General features: G+C 48.2%; 1 protein-coding gene across 3 annotated transcripts in view; it reads right to left on the reverse strand.

Moving 5' to 3' along the window:
* The window catches only part of SLC7A14 (solute carrier family 7 member 14), a 39,220-nt gene that overhangs the window by 14,240 nt on the left and 11,177 nt on the right, over positions 1-13,803 (reverse strand). For 2 of the 3 annotated variants that reach the window (XM_068144988.1, XM_068144990.1), the window contains exons 2-3: positions 7,819-8,218; positions 452-688 (exon numbers count right to left, since the gene is read on the reverse strand). In XM_068144988.1, coding sequence (XP_068001089.1) covers positions 452-688; positions 7,819-8,122 — 541 coding nt within the window. In that variant the 5' untranslated portion in view covers positions 8,123-8,218. The remainder of the gene's footprint in view (positions 1-451; positions 689-7,818; positions 8,219-13,803) is intronic. The other variant, XM_068144991.1, reaches the window with a different exon arrangement.

Raw genomic sequence — 13,803 nt, forward strand, 5'->3', positions numbered from 1 at the left:
CACAGCTAGCTGTTTGCTTACTGGTAGCAACCACAGATCATTGCTGGAACTGCTGATCATACTGGACCATCACAGCCCTGAGTTTCTACATGGCAGGACTGCAGACACCAGCTTCCACTCTCTCCCAGGCTCTGCATGGGCCTTAGTGGGAGTGAGCAGGGTGTCAACACTGGGTGCAGTGCTCTTGGGCTGTCCTTAGCCTCTGGCATCTGACTGATTTTTCTGGGTGCTCATCCTGCTCAAGGCCAGCTCAGCCCAAAGGGGCTCCAAATGTCACCTATCCCACCCTCCTCGAATCCCATCTGTGAACCAGACTGCAGTGGCAAAGCACCAGAAGCAGACGGATGGTAAATAATGAATGAAGCCTAATATCCATGTCTGACATCTGATGAGCTTCTAATTACTTCTCAGGCCCTAATTAAGGCAGGTAGCTGTGCACTGCGTGACTCACCTAGTCCGTTCAACGTCCCCACGCTGTTGATCATCCAGCGGCTGATGGTGTGGTTGGCCAGTGAGTCAAACATGCTGCTGAGGGCACTGGCACCTGCAGCTGTGCCTATCAGGTACTCCAGGATGAGGTTCCAGCCGATGAAGAATGCCACAAACTCCCCCACTGTCACGTAGCTGTAGGTGTAGGCGGAGCCTGTGGTCTTGGGGACCCGCACCCCAAACTCAGCGTAGCAAACACCTGTTTAGAGGAATAGGAAGTGACATGAGGAAAAGGTGCCTGGAAAGGGGAAAAGTGCAACTGCCTCCACCTGTCTGGAGGTGCCAGGAGGTGACCAGGGCTGTGGTCAGCATCAGGAGCCCAGAGCTAACACAGGGTGCCATGGTGACCTTCCCTCCCCAACTGCTTGACTTTCACAAGCAGCCCATCTTCCAATTAAAATCAAGCTGTGATGGATTCTTTCTGGAGCACACACAGTTCAAACCAGCCAAGCCTTTACAGCCAGTCGTAGAAGAGCCTTCCCCCAGGTACGTGCCTTTGATGTGGGCCTCTCCACCACGGCTAACTGCAGCCCTCACAGACACAAAAACTCAGCTGGGGGGGCACAATTCCTACACAGGGAACAGAACTGGGTAGCACTAGTGTTGGGGTCCTTGGAGCCCTGTTTCCCTCTGGTAGCTTTGATGGTGATAGATACCTCTTGATTCCATCCCAGAGTGACACCATAATATGATTTTTTTTCCCATTTTTCCTGGGATTTTATGAAATGCTTTATCTGTGGCACCAATATTCAGATGAGTTCCTAGTGGTCTTGGTTGGAGAAACTACCATAGACCTGGAGTTTGTCAGGGAAAGATGGTTACAGTGAGACCTGCCAGCAGACAGCACTTGGGTGTCTCCAAAGCGCTGTAGGGCACAAGGAGGTCAGGGATGGTTATAGCCATCGCATGGGATCCTGGGTCAGTATTGCCCAGCAGGATAGATGGTAGAGGATGGCAGAGTAGGATGCCACATGAGGGCTCACACAAGGCTGCTCCTCTCCCTGCCTGATTGTGCAATCTCCAAATGCCTGTGTTGGGTTACTGCTCTGCACATCCAGGTACGAGCGCCATCCTGATACCCCCTGCTTTCATTTGTACCCATGCAGAAGGAGTTTGAAGTGCCTGACACAGAGAAGATATGTTATTTTAACACTTCAAAATGTTATGTGTACATCTCATTCTGAAGGACAGTGGCAAAAGTGACTTTGTAGAAGAAGAAAAGCAAAAAGAAGTATTTAAGTTAAACAGTTTGGGAGGAGACTTCAGTGGACTTTAATCCTTTCCAAACTCCTTGTGTGTACTTACTGTGTCAGGATACTTTTCAGTCAAAACCTGACCCTGACATATTGCTGTCTTAAAACAGCCATTAGCTTTTATTGAAAGGAATGGATGGACTTAGTCATAAATTCTCCAAATATTAGTCAGAACAAGCACTGGAAGGCTGCACTGCATCCTATGTGCAGATCAAGGACTTGGGGGTGTCAATTGATGAAAATCAACATAAGCAATGGTCACTTGCACTTGGGCACTGGTCACTTGCATTTGGGCAATGGTCACTTGCAGCCCAAAAGGCCAAGCATGCCCTGGGCTGTATCAAAAGAAGTGTGGCTAGCAGGATGAGGGAGGTGGTTCTCCTCTACTCTGCTATTGTGAGACCACACCTGGAGTGCTGCATTCAGTTCTGGTGCCCCCAGCATAAGAGGGACATGGAGCTGTTGGAGCAGGTCCAGAGGAATGCCACAAAGACGATCAGAGGGCTGGAGAGCCTCCCCTGTGGGGACAGTCTGTGAGAGTTGGGGCTGTGCAACCTGGAGAAGACAAGGCTCCAGGCAGACCTTATAGCAGACTTCCAGGACCTGAAGGAGGCTACAAGAAAGATGGGAAAGGACTTTTTACAAGGGCTTGTAGTGATAGGAAGAGAGGGAATGGATTGAAGCTTGAGGAGGGTAGATTTAGACTGAATATTAGGAAGAAATTCTTTCCAGTGAGGGTGGTGAGACACTGGAACAGGTTGCCCAGGGAGGTGATGGATGTCCCTTCATGTTCAAAACCGGGTTGGATGAGATCTTGAGCAACCTGAGCTAGTGGAAGGTATCCCTGCCCATGGCAGGGGGGTTGGAACTAGATGGTCTTTAAGGTCCCTTCCAACCTAAATCATGAACCGATGAATCAAGCCTCTGTCTCAAGGACCCCACTTCGGCCAGTTAATGGGTTTAGAACTGTTGTTATCGTTGTGTAAACATGTAGTAATTACCGAGCTCTTTATCAGCTGCTATCCTCTATTTAGATGATAATAATTGCTTCAAATGTGCAATCAGTTCAGTATAAGGAGAGGAATGAATAATTTATCAAAACCTTGTGAGGTGGCTGCAGTTTTCACACAGTACAAACACAGGATTATTGCAGCCCTCAGCTGAATTTGGTGGTGCCTCTTCTCTTGCTGTTCCATTCAGTGTTTACCTCTCACGCATGCCGCTGGCAGTGATCTGCAATGGGACCCTTCAAAAGCTGATTTCTGAAAGGCAGGCCCAACTGGAGGAGCAGCAAGACATCCCCACTAGCCAGCCCTACAGTCATTATTCAAAGCTGATGAAAAATGCATGCTCTGGGTAAAGGTGAGACATTCACTGGGAGCTACAAGCTTGAATGATTTATGAAACAGGCGCTCTGGTGGGGACAAGGATCTGGTTTCTCTCTTTGATGGCCTTAAAAATCATATAATCTTTCTGGGAGGCAGCTGTACTTTTAGCCAATGACAAGATAAGGCTTAAAGAGGATTGTTATTGATACAGACTGATAACAGCAAAGCAAAGACATTAATGTGTATAAAATGTTTGAGATTTCAATTACTCTACTAGGATCCTGAAATAGAAGAGTAGTCTTTCAATATGCATGAGGTGCAGCAACAGGTTGTGGAGATCTGCATTAGATATCAGCATATATTAAAAAAACTCAACTTTTTATCACAGCCTGAAGTATCCAGTTTAGGAGACATGCAATGCAAGATCACAGAATGGTTTGGCTTGGAAGGAACCTTAAAGATCAGCTAGTTCCAATCCCCTGTCATGGGCAGGGACACCTCCCACCAGCCCAGGTTGCTCAAAACTTCATCCAGCCTGCCCTTGAACACCTCCAAGGAGGGGGCATCCATGACCTCCCTGGGCAACCTGTTCCAGTGTCTCACCACCATCATTGTAAAGAATTCCTTCTTAATATCCAGCCTAAATCTCCCATTTTCCAGCTCACGCCCTTAAAAACATCCCTCCCCAGCTTTCCTGTAGGCCCCCAGCTCTGCTCAGAACACTGCTTCCTGCCACTAACTCTCTCAGGTTGCCCCCACCCAGCACTACACCTGCAGGTCTCAAACAGACTGAGGGTGCTCTGCAACATGGAACAGCTACTCCAGGTGGCACACAGCCATTCATGGATCTGCTATCCATGCCTGACTGCCAGTGGCTGTGCTGGGTGGCATTAAACAAATCATTTTGCTTTGTGGTGCTGCAGGTCCCCCAGCAGAAACAGGGCTCACAGCACAACCCTCTATGCGTAAACAGAATATGATATGTTAGGATGCAGATTTTATCTCACTAATCTCTGCTGCTTTAGTAGTGTTTTTGTTGCTTTTGGCTTTGTTTTTGTTAGCATTAGTATATTTCCCTTCCCTGGGAGTATTCAAGCCAGGTTTCATGAGGTCTTGAGCAGCCAATTTATCTAGGCAGGTATTCACCAAAACCCTATTTTCAGCAGGCCACTGAGTCTGTCCATTGTGTTTCATGATCACTGTGGGCAGATATTCAAAAGCAGCTCCATAAAGAGCACTTCCATAGAGCTCCCATCTCCCCAGCATTACATAAGCAGCTCATAACCACTTGCAGCTGGAGTCCCACAACCCAACCCTCATCATGCAGCCAAGCAGCACTTGAGGGTCCTGTTTAGCTTTCTCCTGCTCTGTTATCCACCCTGCCTGTGACTGAGGCCATCAAAGGTTGCAGAGCAGTTCCCATAGGAGACAGAGTTTCTTATTGCATCTCACAGCCTGACACTGAAGCCTGTGGTGTTGTGTGGCAGAGGAAACTATTCCACAGCAGTAACCAAAGAATGATTGAATTGATTTGGTTGGAAGAGCCATTTAAGATCATTGAGTCTGACCATAAACCCAGCGTTGCCAAATCCACCATTAAACCATGACCCTCAGCACCAAGTATTTTAAATCCTTCCAGGGATAAGGATTCCACCACATGCCTGGCCTTGACAACCCTTTCAGGGAAGAAAGTTTTCCCAATGTCCAACTTAGACTGCTCCTGGAGGCCATTTGCTCTCACCTTATTGCTTGTTACTTGGGAAAACAGATGACTCTCACCTGCTTCCAAACTCCCATTAGGTAGTTATAGAGAGTGAGAAAGTCTCCCCTGAATCTCAGGTCCCTCCACCACTTTTCATGAGACTTGTGCTCTAAACTCCTCATCATCTTCATTGCCTTTTTTTGGATCCACTCCAGCACCTCAATGTCCTTCTTGTAGCAAGGACCCAAAACTGAAAATCACCACTGGGAAGAACCTGACCCTTGCCTGAGCTCACAGTAAGGAGTTTGCAAAACACCATCAACAGGATTGTACTGCTTCAGGAGAGGAGATCACTAACCAGGTAAGCTGGTGGAAAAGGCTGTAGAGAGGGTGATGGGGTTGGGTGAGATGCAAACTGCTGATTTTTGCCAGGAGTTTTGGATAGACACAGGGGTGAGAGTGGGGAATCCCAGTGGTTGCATCTGATGGAAGAAGCTGGCAGTGTCCCCTGCTCTGGAGGCTTTGGAGAAGGAAGTTGGACAAGTGCTTCTGTTTGAGAGCTGACTAAAAAGCCTTTCAATGAGAGAATAATTGCATTTAATCAGTCTGAGTTGATTTAATTTATAATTTTAATCACTGATGCTGTGTCTGTAAGTACCCTGATGGGGTACACGCTGGTTAAGCTTAGAAGGCATAACTGGGATTTGTTGGGCAGATGAAATTGGAAAAATCTCTGGCTGGAACCAGACTAGACAGTGTGGAGAGGTTTCCCACTGGTGGGACCTGCCTGGTGGGACCTGTCCAGGGGAGCTTCCCCATGGCTATCTCCCAGAGGAGATAAAATGGCTCTCTGGAGGGGGCTTTTTTTTAAACCAAACCATCTTGGGTTGACTGGGCAGGCAGTGGGCTCTGACTCTGCAATACCCAGAGGGAAAGCAGGTCATCTAATGGTCTCATCTGGCCTTAAAACTGTGAGAAACTCCTTAAAATCTGTCTGTGCACATGTGCCTGAGCTCAGCGTCCAGTACACTGGGAGCGACCGCGATGGGAGAGCTGAAACCACATCCCCTGTGAGGCCAGTATCCCAGCAAGCTCCCTCACCCCTGCTCCCTCGCACTTGCCAAAACAACAAACAGCAGCAGTGTCCACCATGAAGTGAGGAAGCGGCCAAGGAGACTATCAAAACACTTCCCAAAACACTTTCTCAGGGCCACAAAAGCAAGGAGAGATGAAAGCTGAGTGGGAAATGGTGTGGGCTCTTGTGGGTCAAGGCAGGAGGAGCTCCCTACTGTGGGGCAGGGCTTGTGTCTGGGGTGAAGAAAACCCTTTTGGAGAACAGTGTGTTTTTTGTAGGTGAGTCCCACCCAGGCTCTGTTTGCTCTTGGTTTGCATCACAGCCAGCAGAACCTTTGTGAAGGAGAGAAAGCCAGCAGTGGGAAAGGATAAAGGCACTGATGCTCTCTCCTGGCTCAGTCAAAAAATGGGCTTTGTGGTGGGATCTCACACAAGCATCAGATCTCTTTGCGTGCTCTCAGCTCTTGTTCTGGGCTGAACCAGAACCAAGCTGCCTTGGGAGAGCCTTGGGGATCAAGGGGAGCTTTGCTTTCACCAGTGCTGCTGCTGCACAGAAATCTCCTTTCTTCATCCCAGTTGTGTTGTACAACAGAGATGCTCTGTCTGCCTTTATGTTTGCCTGCGTGGTTGTGGCCCCAGGTATTGATACAGCCTCATGAGCAGCAGGAACCTGATGCCCTCCAAGCTGGGGTCTAAGTGTGAAGCAAGAAGGCAGGACTGTCAATGTGCTGGTCCCCAGACAGGATTACTGGGACTTTTCCCTGGCATGGTTGTGGGGAGAGCATGACACTCATCCTGGTGCTGTGCCACAGCTGTGCCTCTGGGCTGCAGGGTCATAGGGTGCTCAACCTCATGTGGAATTTGGTCTTGACAGGGCAACACTGCAGTCTCCAGGGAATGAAAAGCATGATGTGCTTCCACCTCCCAGCTGAGCTGGGTCATTTTGCTGTGTTTGCTCTTCCTGTCTCCTCTCAAAGCCCTTTGCCATTTGCTCAGGTTTCCTTATCCAACCCATAGATAAAAGCTGGGTACCAGACTGACACAGCATGCAAAGTCCTCTGAGCAGGGAGAGCAGGGACATCACATCATCATGTTAGCACTGATCTGGAAAGGACAAATGCCAGCAGTACTGGCTTCGTGGGGAAACTGCAGCTTGAGCCATATGCTCAGCTGGGTTCCTACAGAGGAGCTGGAATTCACCAGCTCTCCACTCAAACACAGAATTCCCCTCTGTCCACACATTTGTTTGTTGAGTTTTTTGTTTGGAAATTCTAAGAGTGATATCCTGCATGAACAGCAGCCAATACAATCAACCAGAAACAGGGAAATATTTTAACTGTTAGCAATGATCACAACAAAAGATGACCCCAGTGCTACCCAAGCCACTGATATCCTTCCTGTTGAAGCAGGGAGTCCCACAAGCCATGCTGTGCTCTTGTTTCAGTGCTGTAGCTTAGCCATGGTCTGCCTGGGACAAGCAATACAAAACTCTTAAACATCTCAAAATAGAATGACCAGCAGCTCCATCCTTGGTGAAGCTATCAGCAACTCTTTCCCAGCAAGAGTGGTCAGGCATTGGAATGTGCTGCCTAGGCAGGTGGCTGAGTCACCAGCCCTGGATGTGTTTAAAGGTGGTTTGGATGTGGTGCTTGGGGATATGGTTTAGGAGTGAACTTCATAGAGCAGGGTCATGGGTTGGACTTGGTGATCCTGAGGGTCTTTTCCAACCTAAATGTTTCTGTGATCAGAGTAATTAATGCTTGGGCTGCTGGCACCCAGTACAAGACATGGTCTGATATTTGGGCAGTGAGAGCCACTGAGCAAGCAGTGCACTTTTTAGCCTATGGGGAAGTCACTGCCTCTTCATAGCTTGTGCTTGCTGAGCATGGATTCTGCCAGATGTTTGCACATGGATGGAGCCAGAGGGTGCACGAGCTGGCTCAGTACTCAACCCCCCACCCACCCAACTCACCTGACAAGATGGAGGCAACAGCAGCGATGATGAAGGAAACAATGACCCCGGGCCCTGCCATCTCCTTGGCCACCAAGCCAGACACTACATACATGCCGGTGCCCACGCAGCTCCCAACACCAAGGGAGATGAGGTCGAGGGTGGTGAGGACCTTGGCCAGCCTGGCACCCTGGGTGGTGGCGGTCCCTGTGCCCTCCAGCATGGACTCCACAGGCTTGGTGCGCAGGACGCGGGTGCGCAGGGCATAGCCTGCTGCCCCCCATGGTACCCGCCGTGGGTCCAGGCGTGAGAAGAAGCTGCTCATGGTTGGTGCTGGGCTCAAGGCAGGTGGGTCAGGAATGGTTTCAGCAGCACCCACTCAAGGCTGCTGCTGCATCTCCTTCCTGCGCTGGCAGCCTGGCTGCAAGAGAGAGGAACAGAGATTTTAACTGAGACAGCAAATAAAGAGAGCTGTGCTCCAGGTGGAGGAGCCTAAATGGGCCTCAAAACCAGTTTCTGGATGGTCTCCAGTGCTGGGAGAGCCTTGGGGATCAAGGGGAGCTTTGCTTTCACCAGTGCTGCTGCTGCACAGAAATCTCCTTTCACCACCCCAATTGCATTGTACAACTGAGATGTTCTGTCTGCCTTTATGTTTACCTGCATGGTTGTAGCCCCAGTTATTAATTCAGCCTCATGAGCATCAGGAACCTGATACCCTCCAAGCTGGGGTCTAAGTGTGAAGCAAGAAGGCAGGACTGTCAATGTGGTGGTCCCCAGACAGGATTACTAGGTCATTTTGCTGTGTTTGCTCTTCCTGTCTCCTCTCAAAGCTCTTTGCCAAGTGGCTTAATTGTTACCAAAAGCCGTGATACTTTGCATGACAGTGAGGTGCTGGTGGCCACAAGGGCACTTGGGTCTTGGTGGGGACTAAGCCTGGCTCCAAGCACAGCAGAGTGTTCTGGCAGCAGGGATCTCCTGCTGGCGCCACATGTCAGACCACCATCACTATGCCAGGCTGTGCTTGACCTGCAAAAAAGGAAATCTGGGACCGTAGTTTTGCCTCTACATCTAATGTGTTGAGACTGCCGTCTGTGTGTGGCTGGCTGTGAGGCTTGATTATGCCTTACAGGGACAGGTGATTTTGTTTTGGTGCTCCCTGCCTATCCTGGTGGTTCTTTCTTTTTGTGTGCTGCATTCATCCCGGGGTTTCCTGAAGGGGTAAGTTTTAAAGAGCTCTGCTTCTTCAGGTCCCAGTGACTCATGAGGTTAAAAAAGTCCTTGGTGTGGTTTCTTCATTCAATTTGTCACTTCATTTTTGTAGTCCTTTCAAGACTCTTGGGGAGATTTTTTTGGTTGGTTTGTTTAATTAAGAGATGTTGATTTTCTGGAGTAACTCCAACAAGCTTTGGGGTTTGGTTTCTGCAGAGTTAAGGCAAGCTGAGAAAGGAGGTCAGCAGAAGCTTTAAGACTGACTCAAAAGGGTCTTATGATTCCAGATCCTGAGATTGTCTTTAAAAGCATTACTTTGTTTTGCTCTTTCTCTGCACTTTTTGACCCTGAATCTTATTTCAAGAACTAGTCAGCAGCCTTCATTTTCCACCCCCTCCTTTTCTGCCTTTTTTTTTGGTTGGTTTTTAGTTTTGGTTGGTTGGTTTGGGGTTTTTTTTTGTAGTGATAGAATGTGTAGTTCTCAGGCCAGCTCCCAACACCAGCAACAGTGGCTTCCTAGTGACATATCGATGGCTCCTTGACTTTGAGCACAATAACAAAAATTGATGATCTCCACAAAAGGGAACAGGAAAAATAGTTCATTAAATATGAATTTTAGCCTGGCAGCTTCTTTGGATCAGAAGGTGGACCTGAGCAGGCTTGCCCAGAAGGCCGGCCACAGCCTGGGCTGCATCAAAAGCAGTGCTTCCAGCAGATCCAGAGAGGTGATTCTGCTGCTTTGCTCTGGTGAGACCTCACCTGGAGTACTGTGTACAGGTCTGGAGCCTCTGTATAGGAAGGACATGGATTTGATGGAAAGGGTCCAGAGGAGTGCCATGAAAATAATCAGGGGGTTGGAGCACTTCTGCTACAAGGACAGGCTAAGGGAGATGGGGGTGTTCAGCCTGGTGAAGAGGAGGTTCCAGGGAGACCTAATAGCAGCCTGCCAGTACCTGAAGGGGCTACAAGAAGGATGGAGAGAGACTGTTTACTAAGGCCTGCAGTGACAGGACGAGGGGCAATGGTTAGAAACTAGAGAAGGGCAGATTTAGACTGGATGTTAGGAACAAGTTCTTTACTATGAGGATGGTGGGACAGGTTGTCCAGGGAGGTGGTTGAGGCCCCTTCCCTGGAGATACTCAAGGTAAGGTTTAATGAGGCCCTGGGCAACCTGATCTAGTGGCTGTGGGGAGGTCAGATTGGATGAGCTTTGGAGGTCCCTTCCAGCTTTGACCACTCCAATTCTTTCCTGTTAACACAGAAACCCCTTTATTTAAATTATTTTTTAGTTGCCTTGAAGACAAAATAATTATTTTTCCATCTTTACATCCAAGATAAATTACACTGTGTCTACCAGGCAGCCTTGTGTTGCTGGAGTTTATTCAGTAAACCACAGCATTCAGTTCATGTTTTGGTTGATCACAGTTCAAACTGAGATGATTTTTTGTTTGTTTTGGGTGGTGGTGTTTCTTTTTTACCTTGAGCAACCCCAAGCTGAAAGGCTTGGATGTTCTTGTGAAGAAGAATAATTAGGCATTGCTCATCAGCAAATGTGCATCTTTGAGCTGAGAATAAAAACTGGGTTTGGTTTTTGGGTTGCTCAAGAGGTCAACTGGTTTGTGTCACAGGCTGAAACTCAGGTTGAGGTTTTGCTTTTTGGTTTAAATGAAGGTTTGTGTTGGAAGGGGGCAGCTGAGCCAGAGAGCTCAGTGGGGCTGCACTGGCTGACATGATCAGAGCAGTCCTCTGGGCAATGTGCCCATGTGCTGGCACCTCCAGGGTGGCTCTGCTTTTCCATGGCTGTGTTTTAGCCACAGGGAAAACAAATCCTCCAAGAAAAGTGATCACCACCTAAAATTCTTCTTCCTTTTATCTGAAGTACAGCATCTCTGAAGCACAGGGGGGAAAAGATGTATGGAGATACTTCACCCAACCACATCCCACCCTTTATTTAATTATTTTACCTCAGGCTTTATGATTGCCCCTAACTGGGTTTGAAAGACTCAGGTTGCTGTGCTTGGGTTTGTGCCCAAATTGACTTGAGCTAGCCAAGATGCTGGGCAGAAGTATCTGTCTGGGTTTTTGAACTGCTACAGCTTAGGTGTTCTTACCTCTGTGAAACTTTCTCATGTATAGTTTGAACTGTAGGGAAATCTCCCCCAAGTGAACCCATCCCTCAGGCCAAAGAAACTGTGGTATGGGGAAAATAATAAATAGTGAAGACTCAGCTCTTAACTCTTGTAAGGAAGTGCATACTGGCTGAAAGTTGAGGCTGGGCAAGGAAAAGTTGGAGAGATGAAGGCTGAGAAGAGCTGATTTGTGTCTCTTAATGTCTTTATACCAATTCTGGATGATTCTGTGAAGGCTGTGTTTGTCACAGAGGAGCCACTGGACCGCCAGAACAAAGAGCATCATTTGGAATAGAGGTGTGAAGGATGTGGGCTGGTGCTTGGTCCTATCACCAGTTTTGTGCTTCAGCATGCATCCAATTTTGGGCTTCCCAGTCCAAGAGGGACAAGGCTCTACTGGAGAGAGTCCAGTGGAGAGCTACAAGGATGACTGAAGGACTGGAGCACTGCCCTATGAGGAGAGGCCTGGGGCTTTTTAGTCTGGAAAAGAGAAGACTGAGAGGGGATTTAACAAATGTTTATAAATATCTCAGGGCTGAGTGCCAAGAGGGAGGGGACATGCTCTTCTCCATTGCACCTGTGATAGGACAAGGGGTAATGGATATAAACCACAGCAAAGGAGGTTCCACCTCAACATGAGGAAGAACTTCTTTACTGTGAGGGTCACAGAGCACTGGAACAGGCTGTCCAGGGAGGTTGTGGAGTCTCCTTCTGTGGAGACTTTCTCAAGACCCATCTGGATGCATTCCTGTGTGACCTGTGCTGGATTTTCTGGCAGGGGGGTTGTACTTGATGACCTTCAAAGGTCTTTTTCAACCCTGAACATCCTGTCATCCTATGAAGACCTGCCCTGTGCTTTGAGGAGGTTGGGACTGATGTGGTTTGAGATCAGAGTTTTTTCATCGTCTTGTTTGAGGTGCCTGTGGGTGGCTAAGAAGGGTTTGGAAAGGGTGGCATATGTTCAGGTCTTGCTGGAGCATCTGGCCACACTGGAAAACAAATCAGCGAGTCTGCCAAACTGAAGTGAGTTGAGCATGACTGATTCAGACGGAGCAGTTCACTCTCAAGGCACACCAGGGTACACAAATTGCTGTCTCACCAGCATTGCAAAGAACCTTAAGGCAAGGCATGGCCAGGAATTAATTTTAAACTGCTAAAATAATAATTTCCAAAAAACTTAAATATTTTAAATGGTTTAAATTTAGAACAGGAGCTGACTGGCGGGTCTGTGATGTGCCCAGATATAGACTGCTGAGCTGTTCCAGCTGCCTGGGGCTAGGACTAGGTTCTCCTGCACAGCAACCTAACATAGCTTTGCAGTTCATGTAGCCCCTCCTAAGCCACCAAGAAAAAACAATCAAAAAACCCAACAACCTCCAAAACATCTGAAATGAAATAACTCTATAATTGCTGCACTGCTCAATTAAAGCAATCACTCGAAACTATTCCAGATGTTCAAGTCAGATCAGCATATTGCTGCTCTGTAGCTTGGAAAACATCTTTTCACTCCATTTAAACCATAAAAAAAAAATCTCATGGATGGCAACCATTCAGATGGGGCAGAGACAGCTCGCTTCTGCTCTGCTCCTCTAACCCTGGGTAGGTAGAAAGAGAGGAAAGAGAGTTTTGTGTGGGTTTTGTCATCTGCTCCCCTTGTTAAAACCCAGGAAGATGAAGGGAGCTGTGGCACAGAGGGGCCAAGCCCAACTCAGGGAGGCTGTAGCTGTGTTTTGGAGCTGAGCAGCTCTCCATCACGAGCAGTCTAGGTGGCTTTTCCCGGGCTGCTGCCTCGCTGTCTGGTGCTGGCTGCTGCCACCGCGTGCTTGTTAGCAACCACTGTTTGTACCGAAACACTCTTCTTCATTAGGGTAAATTAACTAAAACAGCAATCAAATCAAAAGAAGAAGTCTAGGCATTTACAGGTGTGGATCTTCCTCACTGTCTTGGTTGGTGTGGAATGGTTCCTGCTGTAAAGCTCCTTTCTGCTGTCTGCCTTGTGCTGGTGAGATGCAGCATGGAGTCCCTCAGCATCACCCATCCTCATCACCTCCAGCCCCCAGTTCCAGCTTCCTCAGCCAAGCTTCCCCATACCTTGTTTGTGCTTTGTGATGGCTTATTTGATTTTTCACTTAATGACTCCACTCAGGAGTCCATAGGGGTGTCCTTATTAAGATGTGCTGGGGATGTAACAGGAAAGAGAACAGTGATGGTGGTAAATGAGAAAAAGAGAGCTCCTGTTGGTGTGTGAATGGAAAGCCATCCAAGAGGAAAAGGCTGGGTTTCTCCTTTCTTTTGTGGCTCCAGAAGTGACTATTGCAGAGAGAAACTCACTGATGCCCCAGCCTCAACTGTGTTGGCATAGGCATGCAGGACAGAAGCACCCACTTTGCTGCAGGGGTGTTTAGAGGGAGAATCATAGAACAGTTTGGATGGGAAGGGACTTTTAAAGGTCATCTAGTCCAACCCCTTCCAGTGAGCAGGGATGTCTTCAACTAGATCAAGTTGCTCAGAGCCCCAAACCGCCTGACCTGGAACATTTCCAGGGATGGGGCATCTACCATCAGTCTGGGCAACCTGGGCCACCGTTTCACCACCCTCACTGTAAAAAATGTCTTCCTTCTATCTAGTCTAAATCTCTCCTCTTTTGGTTTAAAACCATCACCCCTTG

This window comes from Melanerpes formicivorus, unplaced genomic scaffold (genome assembly GCF_026170545.1).
Source record: "Melanerpes formicivorus ecotype bairdi unplaced genomic scaffold, bMelFor1.0.p_v2 SCAF_12, whole genome shotgun sequence".
Lineage (NCBI taxonomy): Eukaryota > Metazoa > Chordata > Aves > Piciformes > Picidae > Melanerpes > Melanerpes formicivorus.